Source organism: Microchirus variegatus, assembly GCF_963457635.1.
Source record: "Microchirus variegatus genome assembly, chromosome: 22".
Lineage (NCBI taxonomy): Eukaryota > Metazoa > Chordata > Actinopteri > Pleuronectiformes > Soleidae > Microchirus > Microchirus variegatus.
In genome coordinates, this window is record NC_139823.1 from 14,468,864 (window position 1) to 14,482,391 (window position 13,528).

The 13,528-nt window shown below is 41.1% G+C and overlaps 1 protein-coding gene across 1 annotated transcript in view; it reads left to right on the top strand.

The window, feature by feature from the left end:
- Positions 1-3,422: 3,422 nt before the first annotated feature.
- The window catches only part of tmeff2a (transmembrane protein with EGF-like and two follistatin-like domains 2a), a gene marked incomplete at its 5' end in the record, with an annotated part of 121,967 nt that continues 111,861 nt past the window's right edge, over positions 3,423-13,528 (top strand). The window contains one exon of the mRNA XM_083908698.1: positions 3,423-3,618. Coding sequence (XP_083764824.1) covers positions 3,423-3,618 — 196 coding nt within the window. The remainder of the gene's footprint in view (positions 3,619-13,528) is intronic.

The window sequence follows — 13,528 nt, forward strand, 5'->3', positions numbered from 1 at the left end:
ACTCTACTGAATCCAATGATTGGTAGGCAGCAGTAGGTGGCGCCACATGGCGCCAAAACATGATTTCTAAACATGATTTGCAGTCTGCAAAAGATTTTTTTTAATGCAAATATTTTGTCTGTACTGTTGTTGTTGGTGAGTTCAGTTTGTTATATGAACATTATTCCTGAGTCTCTGTGACATATTAGGAGGATTTTATGGCCAGTTGCTTTATATTTATTACATAATGCACCTTTAATTTCTCTTATTCCTTCTGTTCTACTCGCTATATCATACACGCTCTCCTGGAATGCAGCAATAGTACGGACATGCCCAAATGCTTCGGTGGACAAATGAAGGTTGCGGGAAGAAGAGACGGAAGCGTTGCTTGTGAAATCCAAATTAGCAGCAGTTCAAAGGCAGCCTTGGGATGTCTTGTCACCACAGTCTGCTAGTTAGCCTTCTGTTTGCTGCTTCTTTGTCATACTTTTAGGCTCATGTGCTACAATACGTATTCATTCAGCTTCTGTTGCAAGACCTCACTCTGATTTAGTCTGTAACATTTTAATCACAAAGGGAAAAAAAAAAAGGTATTCTTGCGTCTTAAATGGAATTGAAACTCCAACACTTACTTGGAAGAAGTTTTTTTTGGGGAGGAATTAAGGGCTTATTGTCCAGTTCAAGGACGTTTGGGGAAGAGGACAGAAGGAGCTTGTGATTAAAAAAATCACTCTGAACATTGATTGTACTGTTTATATTTGTAGCTTAATACAATTATAATTTGCAACGGATCTACTTACAACACTGGATATTGTTTTTCATCAGCCAAATCTTGTGACCTCCATTTTGGATTGGATTGGAAAATCTTTATTCTCCTCGAGGGGAAAGTTTGTTTGTAACACACAAATGCACAAATACATATATACAGAGTATATAAATGCATAAAAACATAAATCATGGTAATGTGCGGTGGGCAATTACAGCTTCTTTAAAAAAAAAACACCACAGCTTATGGGACTACAGATATGCATTTGATCCTGACGTCAGCAAAGCCGCTCTCCCGTTGGCTAAAGTCTAAATTCTGCAAGCAGACCTCTCCCTCGTAAATACAACCATCTGTTATAATGTGATCAAACTTAAAAAATTAGGCTGTATTAATTAAAAATGGAACCATCACAGCTGCAGTCAAACTAATTTCATCCACTAATGAAAGCCCAGAGCAGTGGTTCTTTTTTACCAAGCACCACCTGAGAACATATTGAGCTTTTTGAAGTAATGCTATTATCAACAATGTTAAAATACAGTTGTATAAATAGGCCGCGAAATGTCAGTTACGGACTTTTCACAGGAGGCAGATTTGTTCCCAATAAGATCATTGGGTCTCCCATCATCGTCCTCTTCCTCACATATACTTGGACAATGGTATATAAATGTGCACTAGTGAGGGCTATTGCACATAAATGCTCATGACGCACAAACGTAAAGCACAAGTAAATGTTGCCACTGAGCTTCAAATTAATTTCAATGTAAGTATTTGAATGCATGATTGACACATTTATTATTATAAACATTAAACTTAATTGGTTTTCAGATAGGATTATCATATCTCTACTGCACAGCCTCGTTTTGCTTCTACTCTGGTTGAGACATTTTTGAGAGTGGCACTGGGGCTTTTTAGGTTCGATATCATTCACTATTTTAAAAACGATGCTACTAGCCAAAACATCAACACAGTTTGTGGCCCGCAAATGAAAATGTACTTTCTGAATATTTTTAAGGCTGCATGATCCTTATCAGTGAAGCCATGTATTTAAATGTTTAATGTTTCCTCCCTCGCCAACATGCAATCAATGACTTTAATCATTGTGATTTCACATTATTGTGGTCATTAGCACCTGCACGAGGAGATGTGTGTAATGAACCCCATTAGCCGATACAAGCAATGCTATTCCTATTTAATGACGTTTATCTCGGTGAAGAAAATGAATGCTTTATTTGATTGTTGCTTCCTTAACATCATGAGCTAAAGTGACTCCTCTGTAGGCCTTTGTTCCATGTGCATGGCTTCCTCATTTCCTTGGTTCAAACAGGGTGAACACTCCAGACTGTTCTCAAAGTGAAAGCCTAACTCTGATGTCGTACTCCTTTCTAGGACTTTTATCGCCAAAAGCGTGTCCATTACCCACACACACACACACACACACACACGCATCCCAACCCGTGTGACAGCGAGATGTCGTGTCCAACAGAAATATGAGCGATATTGAGGTGTCTTTGGGTTGCCTGCAGGCAGGGGCCTATGAATGGCATCCGTGTCGTCTCAAAGCGGAGCAATTATCTCAGGCCGGGCTGGACGAATCCATTCCTGCAGACTTTTAAAATCCTCCAGGCCAATTACAGACTGGAGGCAGTGCATCTTCCACTGTACAGCTATGGTGTAGCCAGCACCGAGTAATAGGTCTGGACGTTGCTTTTTTTTCCCTTATTTTTGCGAACATTCTGAAATTATTAGAGATCAATCTTTTTTTTCCCTCCACCATTGGTCCTTTACCTTCACCGGTGAGATACTTTAATGATGCTTTTCTTTCTTTCTTTCTTTTGGTGGAGTATTCCTCCCACACTTCTCTCTTTTATCTCCATCGTTAAGATACTCTTATTATTACCTCCCTCCTCCCTACACCCCCACATCCACTATAGCTCCCTCCCTCTTGGCATCATATTCCACGTGATCATAACCAGCTGCTGGTGAGAGAGGGAGAGACAGAGAGAGAGACCGAGAGAGAGAGAGAAACCTACTGGTTGCGACTCTGTCTGCGCACACGCTCAAAGTAAACGGAGAACCTCTCCGGTCCGCGCGCGCTACAGAGAGCCACTCGTCTCATCCGTGGATTCTACCGCTCATCTGCGTCTCCAAAAAAAAAACCCCCTGCACTCGGGATACTCTCTCTCTGGCTGCATCCTCTCACTTTCACACTTTTCACCACCTCCTTCTTTATTAGCCCGTCTTTTCTCTCTCTCCCCTCCTTCCTCCTCATCATTCTCCAGCATCCTCCTCTCCTCGCAAGTCTTCCTTCCTGCCTGGATAACTTTTTTTTATTTTTTTTTAACCCCCCTCCCTGACTCCATCCCGCACAGTTACCCTCCTCCTCCTCCTCCTCTTCCTCCTCCATCGCTCATCGACACCCTCTCGGCAGTTTCTCTCTTGCCGCAGCAGCAGCAGCAGCAGCAGCAGCAGCAGCAGCGTCGTCCTCTCTCCCCTGGATCGGGCGGAACCCAATTTGGTCGGTCTTGCACGGGGCACTGCTACATGGGGCGCACGGTGTCGCTCGGAAAATGGTGTGCTGTCGGCGTGTAGGCGCCCCGCTGAACCTGTTGGGATTGGAGTTGCGCGTCTGTTCCTCTTGAGCCTCCTCTGCTGTGCCGCTGTCGGGGGCCACTGAGACATGTCCGTGCAGGCGGCGGCGGCGGCGCCGGCACCGCGCGCGGAGCCGCGGCGGCTGCGCCAGTGGAGCGGGGCGGCGGGAGGCTGGCTCCGGATCACCCTCGTCTCCTTCCTCGCCACTTTACCTGTGGAGCAGCTGCGCGCGTTCCCTTCCTCCCTCAGCGACTGCCAGACGCCGACCGGTTGGAACTGCTCCGGTGAGAGTCGTGTCTTAAGAGGCAGAGTTGCAGCCTCTTCTTCTAGTTGTTGTTGTTGTTTTTTGTGTGTGTGTGACCATGCATGAGCTGCTGCTGCTGCTCCGGAGCGTTTTTGGCTGCAGATATAACGAAGCCACATGATGAGAGGAGAGATGCAGAGTTCTTGGAAAGGGTTGCTTGATGCGGATTCAGGGTTGACTTTGACAGCGATTCAACATTGAGTCCAAATAGCGCAGCTGACAGGGAAAAGGATCAAAGTGAAGGCAGCAACAATGATGATTGTTTTAAAAAAAAACACATGGAGCAGGGAATCAATGTCACCAGACCAACGTGACATCACGTTAAAGCTGCATTTTTTAAATCCAACTTAAACAGATCTTGTTTTATACACTGGTTTTACTCTAAATGCTATAATTAATCCGATTGAAATCCAGTTTTATAGGCTGATTTGCCATATAAATGATTGGCCACCGTGCTGTAAACTTGCTTCCTCTCCTCTGAGCCTGAGGCGGTGGATAGAGAGGACACACACACACAGGAGCTGCAGAACTCAACGCCTCTCTCGCCTCCCTTTTGTAAATCAGCCCGAGACTGTGCCGCCATGTATCCCTGCTGCCTCCTGTCCAAGTCTGAATCCTTAAAATAGCTCCCAGCCGATTCCACACACTCACGGTCACTACAAGTATTGATATTGTAGCTCGCAAACAGCCACACATCCGAAGCCCTCCAGAGTCATGACAGCAAGAAAGCGGAGACCGAGTTAGGCCTGCAGGCTGCAGCCTACATGGACGAGAGAAAAGGGGGGAATATTTTAATGATCTATCACACGGATCACAGACGGATCCGTCCACACTGAGATGCAGATGCAAGGAATTTAAAGAGGAATTAACTGTGAACTTTCCTCTAATGCCAATCACATTAGACGGGGATGTCTCTTTCGTAAAATCAAAGTTTTACAATGCTATTTAGTATGATTACAGGCTCGATTATGATTTCATTATGTTAACATTTCTTTTATGATTTATTCATAGGTCTGTATGTTAGCTTTTGGGATTTCAGATTGTCCATTTTGTTGTTGATGCCATTCATAGAGTAGCAATTAACACAGAATGAAAACAAATAGATGAATATTGCATCTGCCCTAAAACACACTAAAATGTAAAGAATGCATTAAAATACAGGCATGGACATGACATTAAACCCTAAAGCATGAAATGCTACAACAATAACACACTAAGAACTAGTGACCACAGTCCAAAATGTGCAAAACTGACAGCGCTTATCACGATATGAGGATGACGGAGTTCATTTGTTTCCTCATCGAGTGCCATGGTAGAGGCTGGATTAAACGAGTGCTTGAGATCATATGTAATGATATTCAGAAAACAGTGTGTGTGTGTGTGACGTTTTTAATGCTGCTTCGTATTCCACTTAAAACTTGTTCAAGAGAAGATTCTTTCTCAAGAATCCCCAGCAAATGCCAATGGAAGTGACGAATGAGATCATCTGTTAAATGTGTCATATTTCCCTGATTCGCACACACTCGCACACTTTGAGCGTTCTGACCTCCATACGCTCGTCTGTGCCGCGCACTCGCCTTTTCCGCTGCTGTAGCTGTTGATGGCGGTGATGATTCGCCTGTAATGATCAATAATGGTAGCGAGCCCCGTCCAAATAACACATTTGCCTGCTGCCTCCCCCACTTCCTGACATACTCTCACAGGCATTTCGGCGAAGGCTTTTATCCAACACGCCTTGAGGAAGCTTAAGTGCATATACTGACAACAACACACACACACACACACACACACACACACGGAGCTATTCTTGTTAGGACACTTTGTTGTCTTCAATTTTTTCGGACAGTCTAACCAAAAACCATACACTGGACCATAAACAAATAATGCCTAACTTAATCTAATCCAACCCATAATTTGAATGCTAATCGTTACTTCGAACACCTTCAGAAATGCCTCATCAGGACAAGGTTATTGTTTATTACTGAAAAGTTCCAAGCATTGTATGGAGTCATACAAGCTATTGCCCATTCATACATAATAATAAGGATAGTAATAATAGAAGTACTGATAATCCAGCTGGGATTAACTGTCGTCCTTTGTTTGTTGACGTCTTCCTTCACGTCTTGTCCTTAAACAACGCCAGAATTCAGTGAAAGTTTGGTGAGGAATTCAGTGTCGATTGACTTGTAATCACAAGCAGCAGTGTTGTGATGATGGAGGACTAGTTTTAGCAGCAATGGCGCCTTTGAATGAATATTGAATTAAATAATTTAACTCGGACTAAAACGGACAAAGACTGCCATTGTGTTTGCCAGGGCCGATTTGGCCGCTAAGGAGAAACTGCAGAGGGTATGTCCTCAGTACTAAAGATGCACTACTAGCCTATGTTTTTTTTTTTTTACAAAGAAATAGTGTTTTGCGGTTACGTCTGAATGCGGGAACCTGGCATTTACGCAAAGCTTTTGACTAAAACATCACATTCTTTTATGAGTGAATGTGTGATTTTTTGAATTGCAATGTCCAGATCCAGTAGTTCAGGGTTAAAAAATTCCATATAGAAAAAAATAACAAACAAACAAACAAACAAAAGAGGCACACACAAATAAACCCACGTCTGAGTAGCCTTCACATTAGACAGAGCTTTCTGTACAAATCGTGGAACTGTGAAGGAGCAGAGAAACATAGACAGACAAGTGACAGACGAATCAATATACGCACCAGCCACTCAAAAGGAAGCCCAGACAAATGATTAATCAAGGGTTGCCATTTCAAAACGATGTGATCTCAGATCCCTTACACATATATTTGATTTCTTTTCAAGCATCATGAAAAATAACCATTCCATCGATGGTGAGTTATGAGATTTACGTTTGTAGAGTTCTGCAGCAGTGTGCCAAAAGATTGTAACAGTAATAATGTAATAATTTATTTGTATAGTTTTGGCAATTACTTCAAAAGGAGGCGTATTTGTACTTTTATGCCGTGTTTTCATAATGGTGCAGTTAGGTTATTTTCGTTCTATTCCTAATGGAAAAATAAATACATACCATACCAAATCAAACTTTCAGTTGTAGCGTTAAAGCTCCCATAGAGTGGTCCTATCACATATAAATGTGAGTTATGGAGATCTTCTCGAATACATTAACTTGTTTTTATGGTCAAAAACCTGTAAATGAGCCAACAGAAATCTCTCCTCACTGAAGCTCTCATCAGTCGTGCTGTTTCAGACTGAAATCTCACCCCCAGAAGACAGAACTGTGTTGTGATTGGTGAGAGCTTTCCCAACTGTCCTTTGATTGGCCAATACCTGGTAGTGACGTAATCCGCACACCAGCTCTCAGAAGCACAGCGCCCCCTCTGGAACAGTTGATGCACTGCTACTCATTTTTAAGAGAGCTCGCTGACCCCGAGATTACAATACGACACAGCGTTCTCAGCAGTGGCCGAACTGTTTGTTTTCGAACCTTCAAGGCGACGTAATGGCATTTAATGATGATGTAGCCTTTGTAAGGTAAAGGTTATACCAAAGAGATGTCGACGGATTCATATTTTTAGCCAATGAATTGGCTCTGATGGGACATTTTATGAGCAATGGCATCAATAGGACATTTAATCCATCACTCTTTGTTAAATTTAGTGCACTGCAAGTTGTAAACACAACCAGACCCAGGACCCATGTTACTGAACATATGCTCTAAATCAGTGATATCTGCCAGAAAGGAAAGGAATTGTAATAAATGTCTATATGTTCATCACCTTGAGTGACTCCATAGTCGTATTCAAACATATACATGAAAACCGTGATAAATGCAGTCTTGAGTTTTTTCGAGCCAACAGGCTAGCTCTTTGTATTCAAATAACAACGTTCTGTGTGATTGTCAGAGTCAAAACCATTGGTGCCCCCTCGCTGCTCTGTTATCTTTTAAACTGTAGGTGTTCTGTTGCCTACACTCAGCTCATGTCATTTTGACATTGTTTTCATCAACTGTCGAAAACACTGCTCAGAATATTAATGTTCCGCTCTCGCCAAGTCGAATATTTCAACACAGTTTTGACTGTTTCAGTCTACCAACACTTCATTTACGCCACAATATACCTCAGGAAATGACTGTGACTATAGACCACAGTCCTTTCTTCACCCGTTCCCATACTTTAGTTGACTCTGAAAGGCCGTGCGATGCTTTAATAGGTGTTAAAGTTAAGGACTGTGAAGCACTGGAAATGCAAAGCCACCTGTTAATCTCATCAAACGGAGGATTACAAGTGGTCTGGAGAGAATCGCCCATCTGCTTTTTGTCAACGGAGAGGTCAAAAGTGCTGCAGGTTCGCCGCATCGGGCCAGAAAACAGAATCACTAAAAAGACACGGAAAAACAGAAGCAGAGAAGCGGAGAGTTGTTTTTGATGAGGCAGCGTTGGCAAGGTTCCGGTCAAAAGGGTATGAAAAGTTAGTCTTTGATTTCTTGTTTTGAAAAGTTGTTTAAGCTAATACGGTGTGTTTTCATCTGCTGCCTTTTGAAATGGAGAGCGAAAGATGCTTTCAGACGCTCACTGGAGTCTAGACGTTTCTCAGGAGATTGTCTATGCAGGCGCTGTACTGTATGTAGGAATGCACAGAATCCCAGACAAATGATTAACTAAGGGTTGCCATTTCAAAACGAAACCTATATTTGATTTCTTTTCAAGCATCAAAAAAATGTCATCCCTCAGATGGTGAGTTATGAGATTTACATTTTTGTAGAGTTCTGCAGAAGAAGTCGAGCCAAACATCTGACAGTAAAACCTGTGGATAGTGTCTGTGTGAGCTCATGTCATCGTTTGTCCGTCCAGAAAAAGTGTTCTGTGTCATGTAATACCTGACTAGATAGATAGATAGATAGATAGATAGATAGATAGATAGATAGATAGATAGAGATAGATAGATAGATAGATAGATAGATAGATAGATAGATAGATAGATAGATAGATGTCCTTACAACAGCATTAGACATGAAGTGTTTATCCCGTCAAACTACTGAATACCAGGGTTTTTTGTGCAGTTTCTGTGGGCTTTACTAGCGCAATATTGCTGTTGCGTGTGTTTTGACATCAAACTTCCTGTTTGCAGCATGGGAATATAGCTGGGGTACACGAGATGTAAACACTACTTTATTGAAACAAATACACAGAGAGGCTTAGTTGGCAGTGTGTGAAGTACTTTGACAATGGTTTGAATGCAACAGATGATTGTTTTTGTGTGTTTTTAGGTGCCCACTCCAGCTTTAATCTGTTGTTAATGATTAATTAACCAATCCATAGGTTGAGGAAATCTGGTCCAAATTCTCCAGACGTTATCCCAAATTAATGTCAGGAAACAGAATAAGAGCTAAACTCTTCATGCCATCCACGACAACATTTAAAAACCTGTTGCAGAGTAAAAGAATAAAGGCCCCAGCATCAGAGAGGTCAAGAAAGGATGTCTCACCACTGTGGTTGTTCAGCCTTCATTATTAATTTAACCTACTTAATTATTGATCAGCACAATGCTTAAAACAGAGGGTAAGGACTCTTTGTACTTCTTAGTGTTGGGAAATTCCAGGTAGGTAGGAGGAGATGCATTTGGCTGACAAGCTCTCTCCTCAGACAAGTAAGAGCTTTGCTTGCCATCTTAATCGTTAGCTTATAAACATTACCTTTTCAATATTTGATGTTTGCCAGCTTGTTTTCGTTAATTATTCAGTTTACTGTAATTTCCTGCTGGAACACCGGGCAAGAACAGGAAGTGTAAGCTTCCCCTGGCCTCTGACACAGTTGCAACTCGAGCTGCGCTACAGCACCAAGTGTCACGGAGCACACGCTAACGTTTAGCATTTGAACAAGGTTTGGTTACGCTAACGTGTAATCAAAGAACGACAAGATAAAACATTATCTGACAAGAAAATAAATAACAAATCTATATTGGTAATTCTTGATGTAGCAATTAACGTTGTCATGTAAATTTAACTACATATACATATATACCAGCATACCTTTTGTGTTTTTAATGATGTAAAGCAACACTTTTTAACCTTTACTGGATCTGTTGTCACTGTATAAACGTGCCATAATGAAAGCAGATATACAGTATATATATTTTTAATTTAACTGAAGTGAGAATGGTTTTACTCTTGAACTCATTTGACCTGATTCTGGCCGATAAGCATTTACTATGTTAAAACGTACAGTATATACAGAGGGTATAAGAATGTGCAATATAGAGTGTCTTTTTTCCATTTTCACCAACCATATTAAACACACCTGAGCAAAAAGTACGCAAAATGTTTAAAATGGGATTGAATTTGTAAAATTTGGAAAAACAGCACAGTTCAAAGTTCAATTGACTCGTTTTTAGGAACAAAAAGAGAAGAAAAACGGTCTATTTTTGTGACTTCTGTACAATTATTGCTACTTTATATCGCTGCTAAAAACAGCGATATACAATGAATCATTACTTTGACTCAACAACACAGAAGAAGACAAAAAAACAACTGCATTTTTAAAGCCTGAATATGCGACCGATAAACACACACCCCCAGGATGTCCATAAAAGGAGTTGTGTATTATTCCCACGGCAATTTACCATGGGTGCATCTGCGGCACAGAAACTTGTATTAGGTAAGAATAGAGCTGTAGGTGCAGAGTTGGAAGGAAAGAACATCAATTTAACCTTCAGTCAGCGAGAAATCAACATGATTTTAAAGCTGTTAGTATGAGGTAAAAAAAAAGTTGGGTAACATCGGATAAACACTGTGACGGACAGGGGGTTGTTATGCAGTTAACCCACAGATGGGGATAATACAATATACAATACAAATGATTACAGATTAAAGATATTCTTAAGCTAAAGCCGAGTTCCTACATCATTTTTAGCTCACAGTGGACACCTGGCCCGCTCTCTTCTATATCTTTCCTGTACAAAGTAAATGCTTTGCTGCCACACAGTATTTCCTCTCGGCTTCTCTTGGCACCTTGTGCTTTCACTGCGCTCCTTTGACGTGTTCAGAGTTGGTTAACTGTCGTACAGAAAGGCACAGTGAAGTCTCCAGAAAACCCAGTGTACACATTCCTTTTCCACACATTAATATATAGAGATGTCAACCTCAGAGTTGCTTTTTTAAGACTCTGGTTTGAATCAGGCTGCATTTAACGGTTTTGATGGCGCTCCAGTATTTATCATCATATAACAAATATATCTCGACTTGTTTTCGACTTCTTTGATATAATGTGTTTCCAAAACTTGTTTCCATCAAAGAGCCTCTGACTGTTATCGCTGATTTATGTCTGAGGTTGATTATAGTTCTTGGAACGCTCATCATCGAAGGTAATTCATACTGAAGGGATTTTGTTTTGACATGATTTAAAGTTGTGGAAATCTAAGCCCATGTGCTGTAAACAACGTGGCAAACAGTTTTGCAACATTGACTTTTTCTACTTTTCTGAATTTCTTTTCTTTTGCACTTTTTTCTTTTGTCTTTTTTTTTTTTCCTCAAACAACCATACTGTAGTTGTCAAATTCGATTTCTTAGCCCTGAATCGATGACAGTAAAAGTTCAACTGTGTTGGCTGGTGTGGATTTGGATGTTGAAGCCAAAAAAATCTCTTGTGTGCAGAATAGCCGGGGCTGGTGTTGTTAGCTGCTCAACAGGGAACACAGTTTTCTTCAGATTAACCCAGAGGTCAAAGTAGTTGTGGAATAGAGTATTTAAAAGGCACTGTTGAACAACAACAAAAGCCCACAGCTCACTAAAATACATGTAAATATTAAAAATCTTAAAGTTACAGTCGGATATTTTTAATTTTATTCATCAATGATTCTATAATGGCCACAATAGTGTTTTAGTATAATGTAAATCAAGTGATCAGAGAGAGAATTTGACTTCTGCACTTCCTCCAGCTCTATTTTCACCCTTGGCAAAGGGACCAATCACAGGGCAGTTCACTGAGAGAGAGCGAGGTGCTCCTATTGGCTCTTTTTGGTGGAGAGATTCCTCATCCAGTGACTGCCTATTCTGCAAAGAAACCCTAAGGAAAGGAGTTTAAAAGAGAGTTTGCAGATAAAAGCAACAAAACACACGTCTGGGGCCCGGTTATTTTGGTATTATTCCGAATTGAAACTCAAAATAAGACTTACGAAAAGGTTCCACGCGGTGCAAACGCGGCGATCAGCGATCGGGTGCTTGGTTCCAGGTGATCCTGTTCCCTGCAGCTTTAAGGGAATCCGTTAATAAAGGACTGTAGAAATGTTGTGTTTGAAAGACATACAATCCTTAGGATAATGAAAACTAATTTTCTTGTCAAGGAGATTGCGTGTAATCTATTATCGGTAAAGTAATACCATTTTCACAATCTTGTATTCCCTTAGCGTTGCGTGACAGGATGAAAAATGGCCTCTTAGGTAGCACCGCTACTGTAAATCTATATTTGTATTTTCTTGTAGGCAATCATTGTTGTATAACTAATTGGTATTCTTTGAAACACTGTTGGCCCTTCTGAGAAGAGAACGTCTTGGACGCTTATTTCATTACGTTTCATGCTTGTGTCTCTCAGAGGCTTGATATCCACAACAAAAACTGATATGTCGCTTACACCCTGAACACTTTGCAGAAGACATCTATTTGTGTGATGTTAGTGTGGATAAAGTGCTTTTACTCCTATTCATATCTGTAATTGTCCATCAGGGGAAAACTGTCTCCAAAGTTGGGTTGTTTTAGTCTTGTTTACTGATTCCCAAACTTCACATCTGTCTCTTGCTAAAAAAAAAAGACAGTTTGATGGCATGAGAGGAAGTCACATTCTCCCTCTTTCCTTTTGATTTGAATTTGTTTTTTTTTTCCCCACAGCCTGATGTCCATAAAACTTGGGTATCACACTGTCAAATTCGTATCTTAAAAGCATGAAAACAAACAAACTCCTACAAAGATTCTACCAGCTGTTTTAACGAGTGCTTCTCAGATAATCCCCAGTTACCGTCGGATGGTATTCTTGCTTGAAACATCCATCCCTATGAGCCAGAATGATTTGTTTACATAAAACACTTCTTCCTTCCAGTGAGGATACTCGTTGCCTGGGTAACAATTTTAGGTCTCAGAGCTTTGTTTCATGCGTGCACTCTGAGACCTCTCGTATCACCGTCTCTGGCTTGATGACTGTATGTTTGCTTGCGCTTTAGGTCGTTCAGGATCACGGCAAATAGCAGGTTTGTTTCAGAATGGGCTCGTCCCTCCATGGGGTATCATTGCTGGATATGTTGTCATGAGCCAAGGTGGCCTTTTAAGTGGAGAGGGACCGCTGATTATTGTAGTTGGGCTGCAAGGTTGTGAATCTAAGTGTCCATTGTAATAAGACTTCTACTAACAGAGAATATTACTGTGGATTTTTTTTTGTGGGATTAAGTGTAACTGCTAAAGAGTCTGCAGGGGCAAATGTCACATTTTTTATGTGGTTCTTTTTGAGTTTCAGCACTTGTAAGGGTTTTGTGTCACTGGCGCCTTTAACACCTGATACGGAGAACGCAACGGTGATCTTAAAGCTCTTTCTTCATAAGTGACCGTGATTCGTTTCAGTGGCTTTTATGATTGTGTTCTCACGGACTTAGATTGGTTAATGAATGCTATTGAAATGAGGTGAAAACCTTGACCTGGCAGGACTGGAACACAGAGGGAAAAAACCTGCTGACATGGAGTTGGAAGGATGTTAAAGTGCGACAAAACATGCTGCTGAAGTGTCCTCGAGTCAAGACGGTGATGTCGTACCTACCTCGTGAAGTGCTGATCGCCAGCAAAACGTTGATGTTGATGAAGATGGTGCCTTCCGTAAAATAGGCCAAATATTTCATCAATACCAAAAAATGTTCAATGCAGTAAATACTTCATA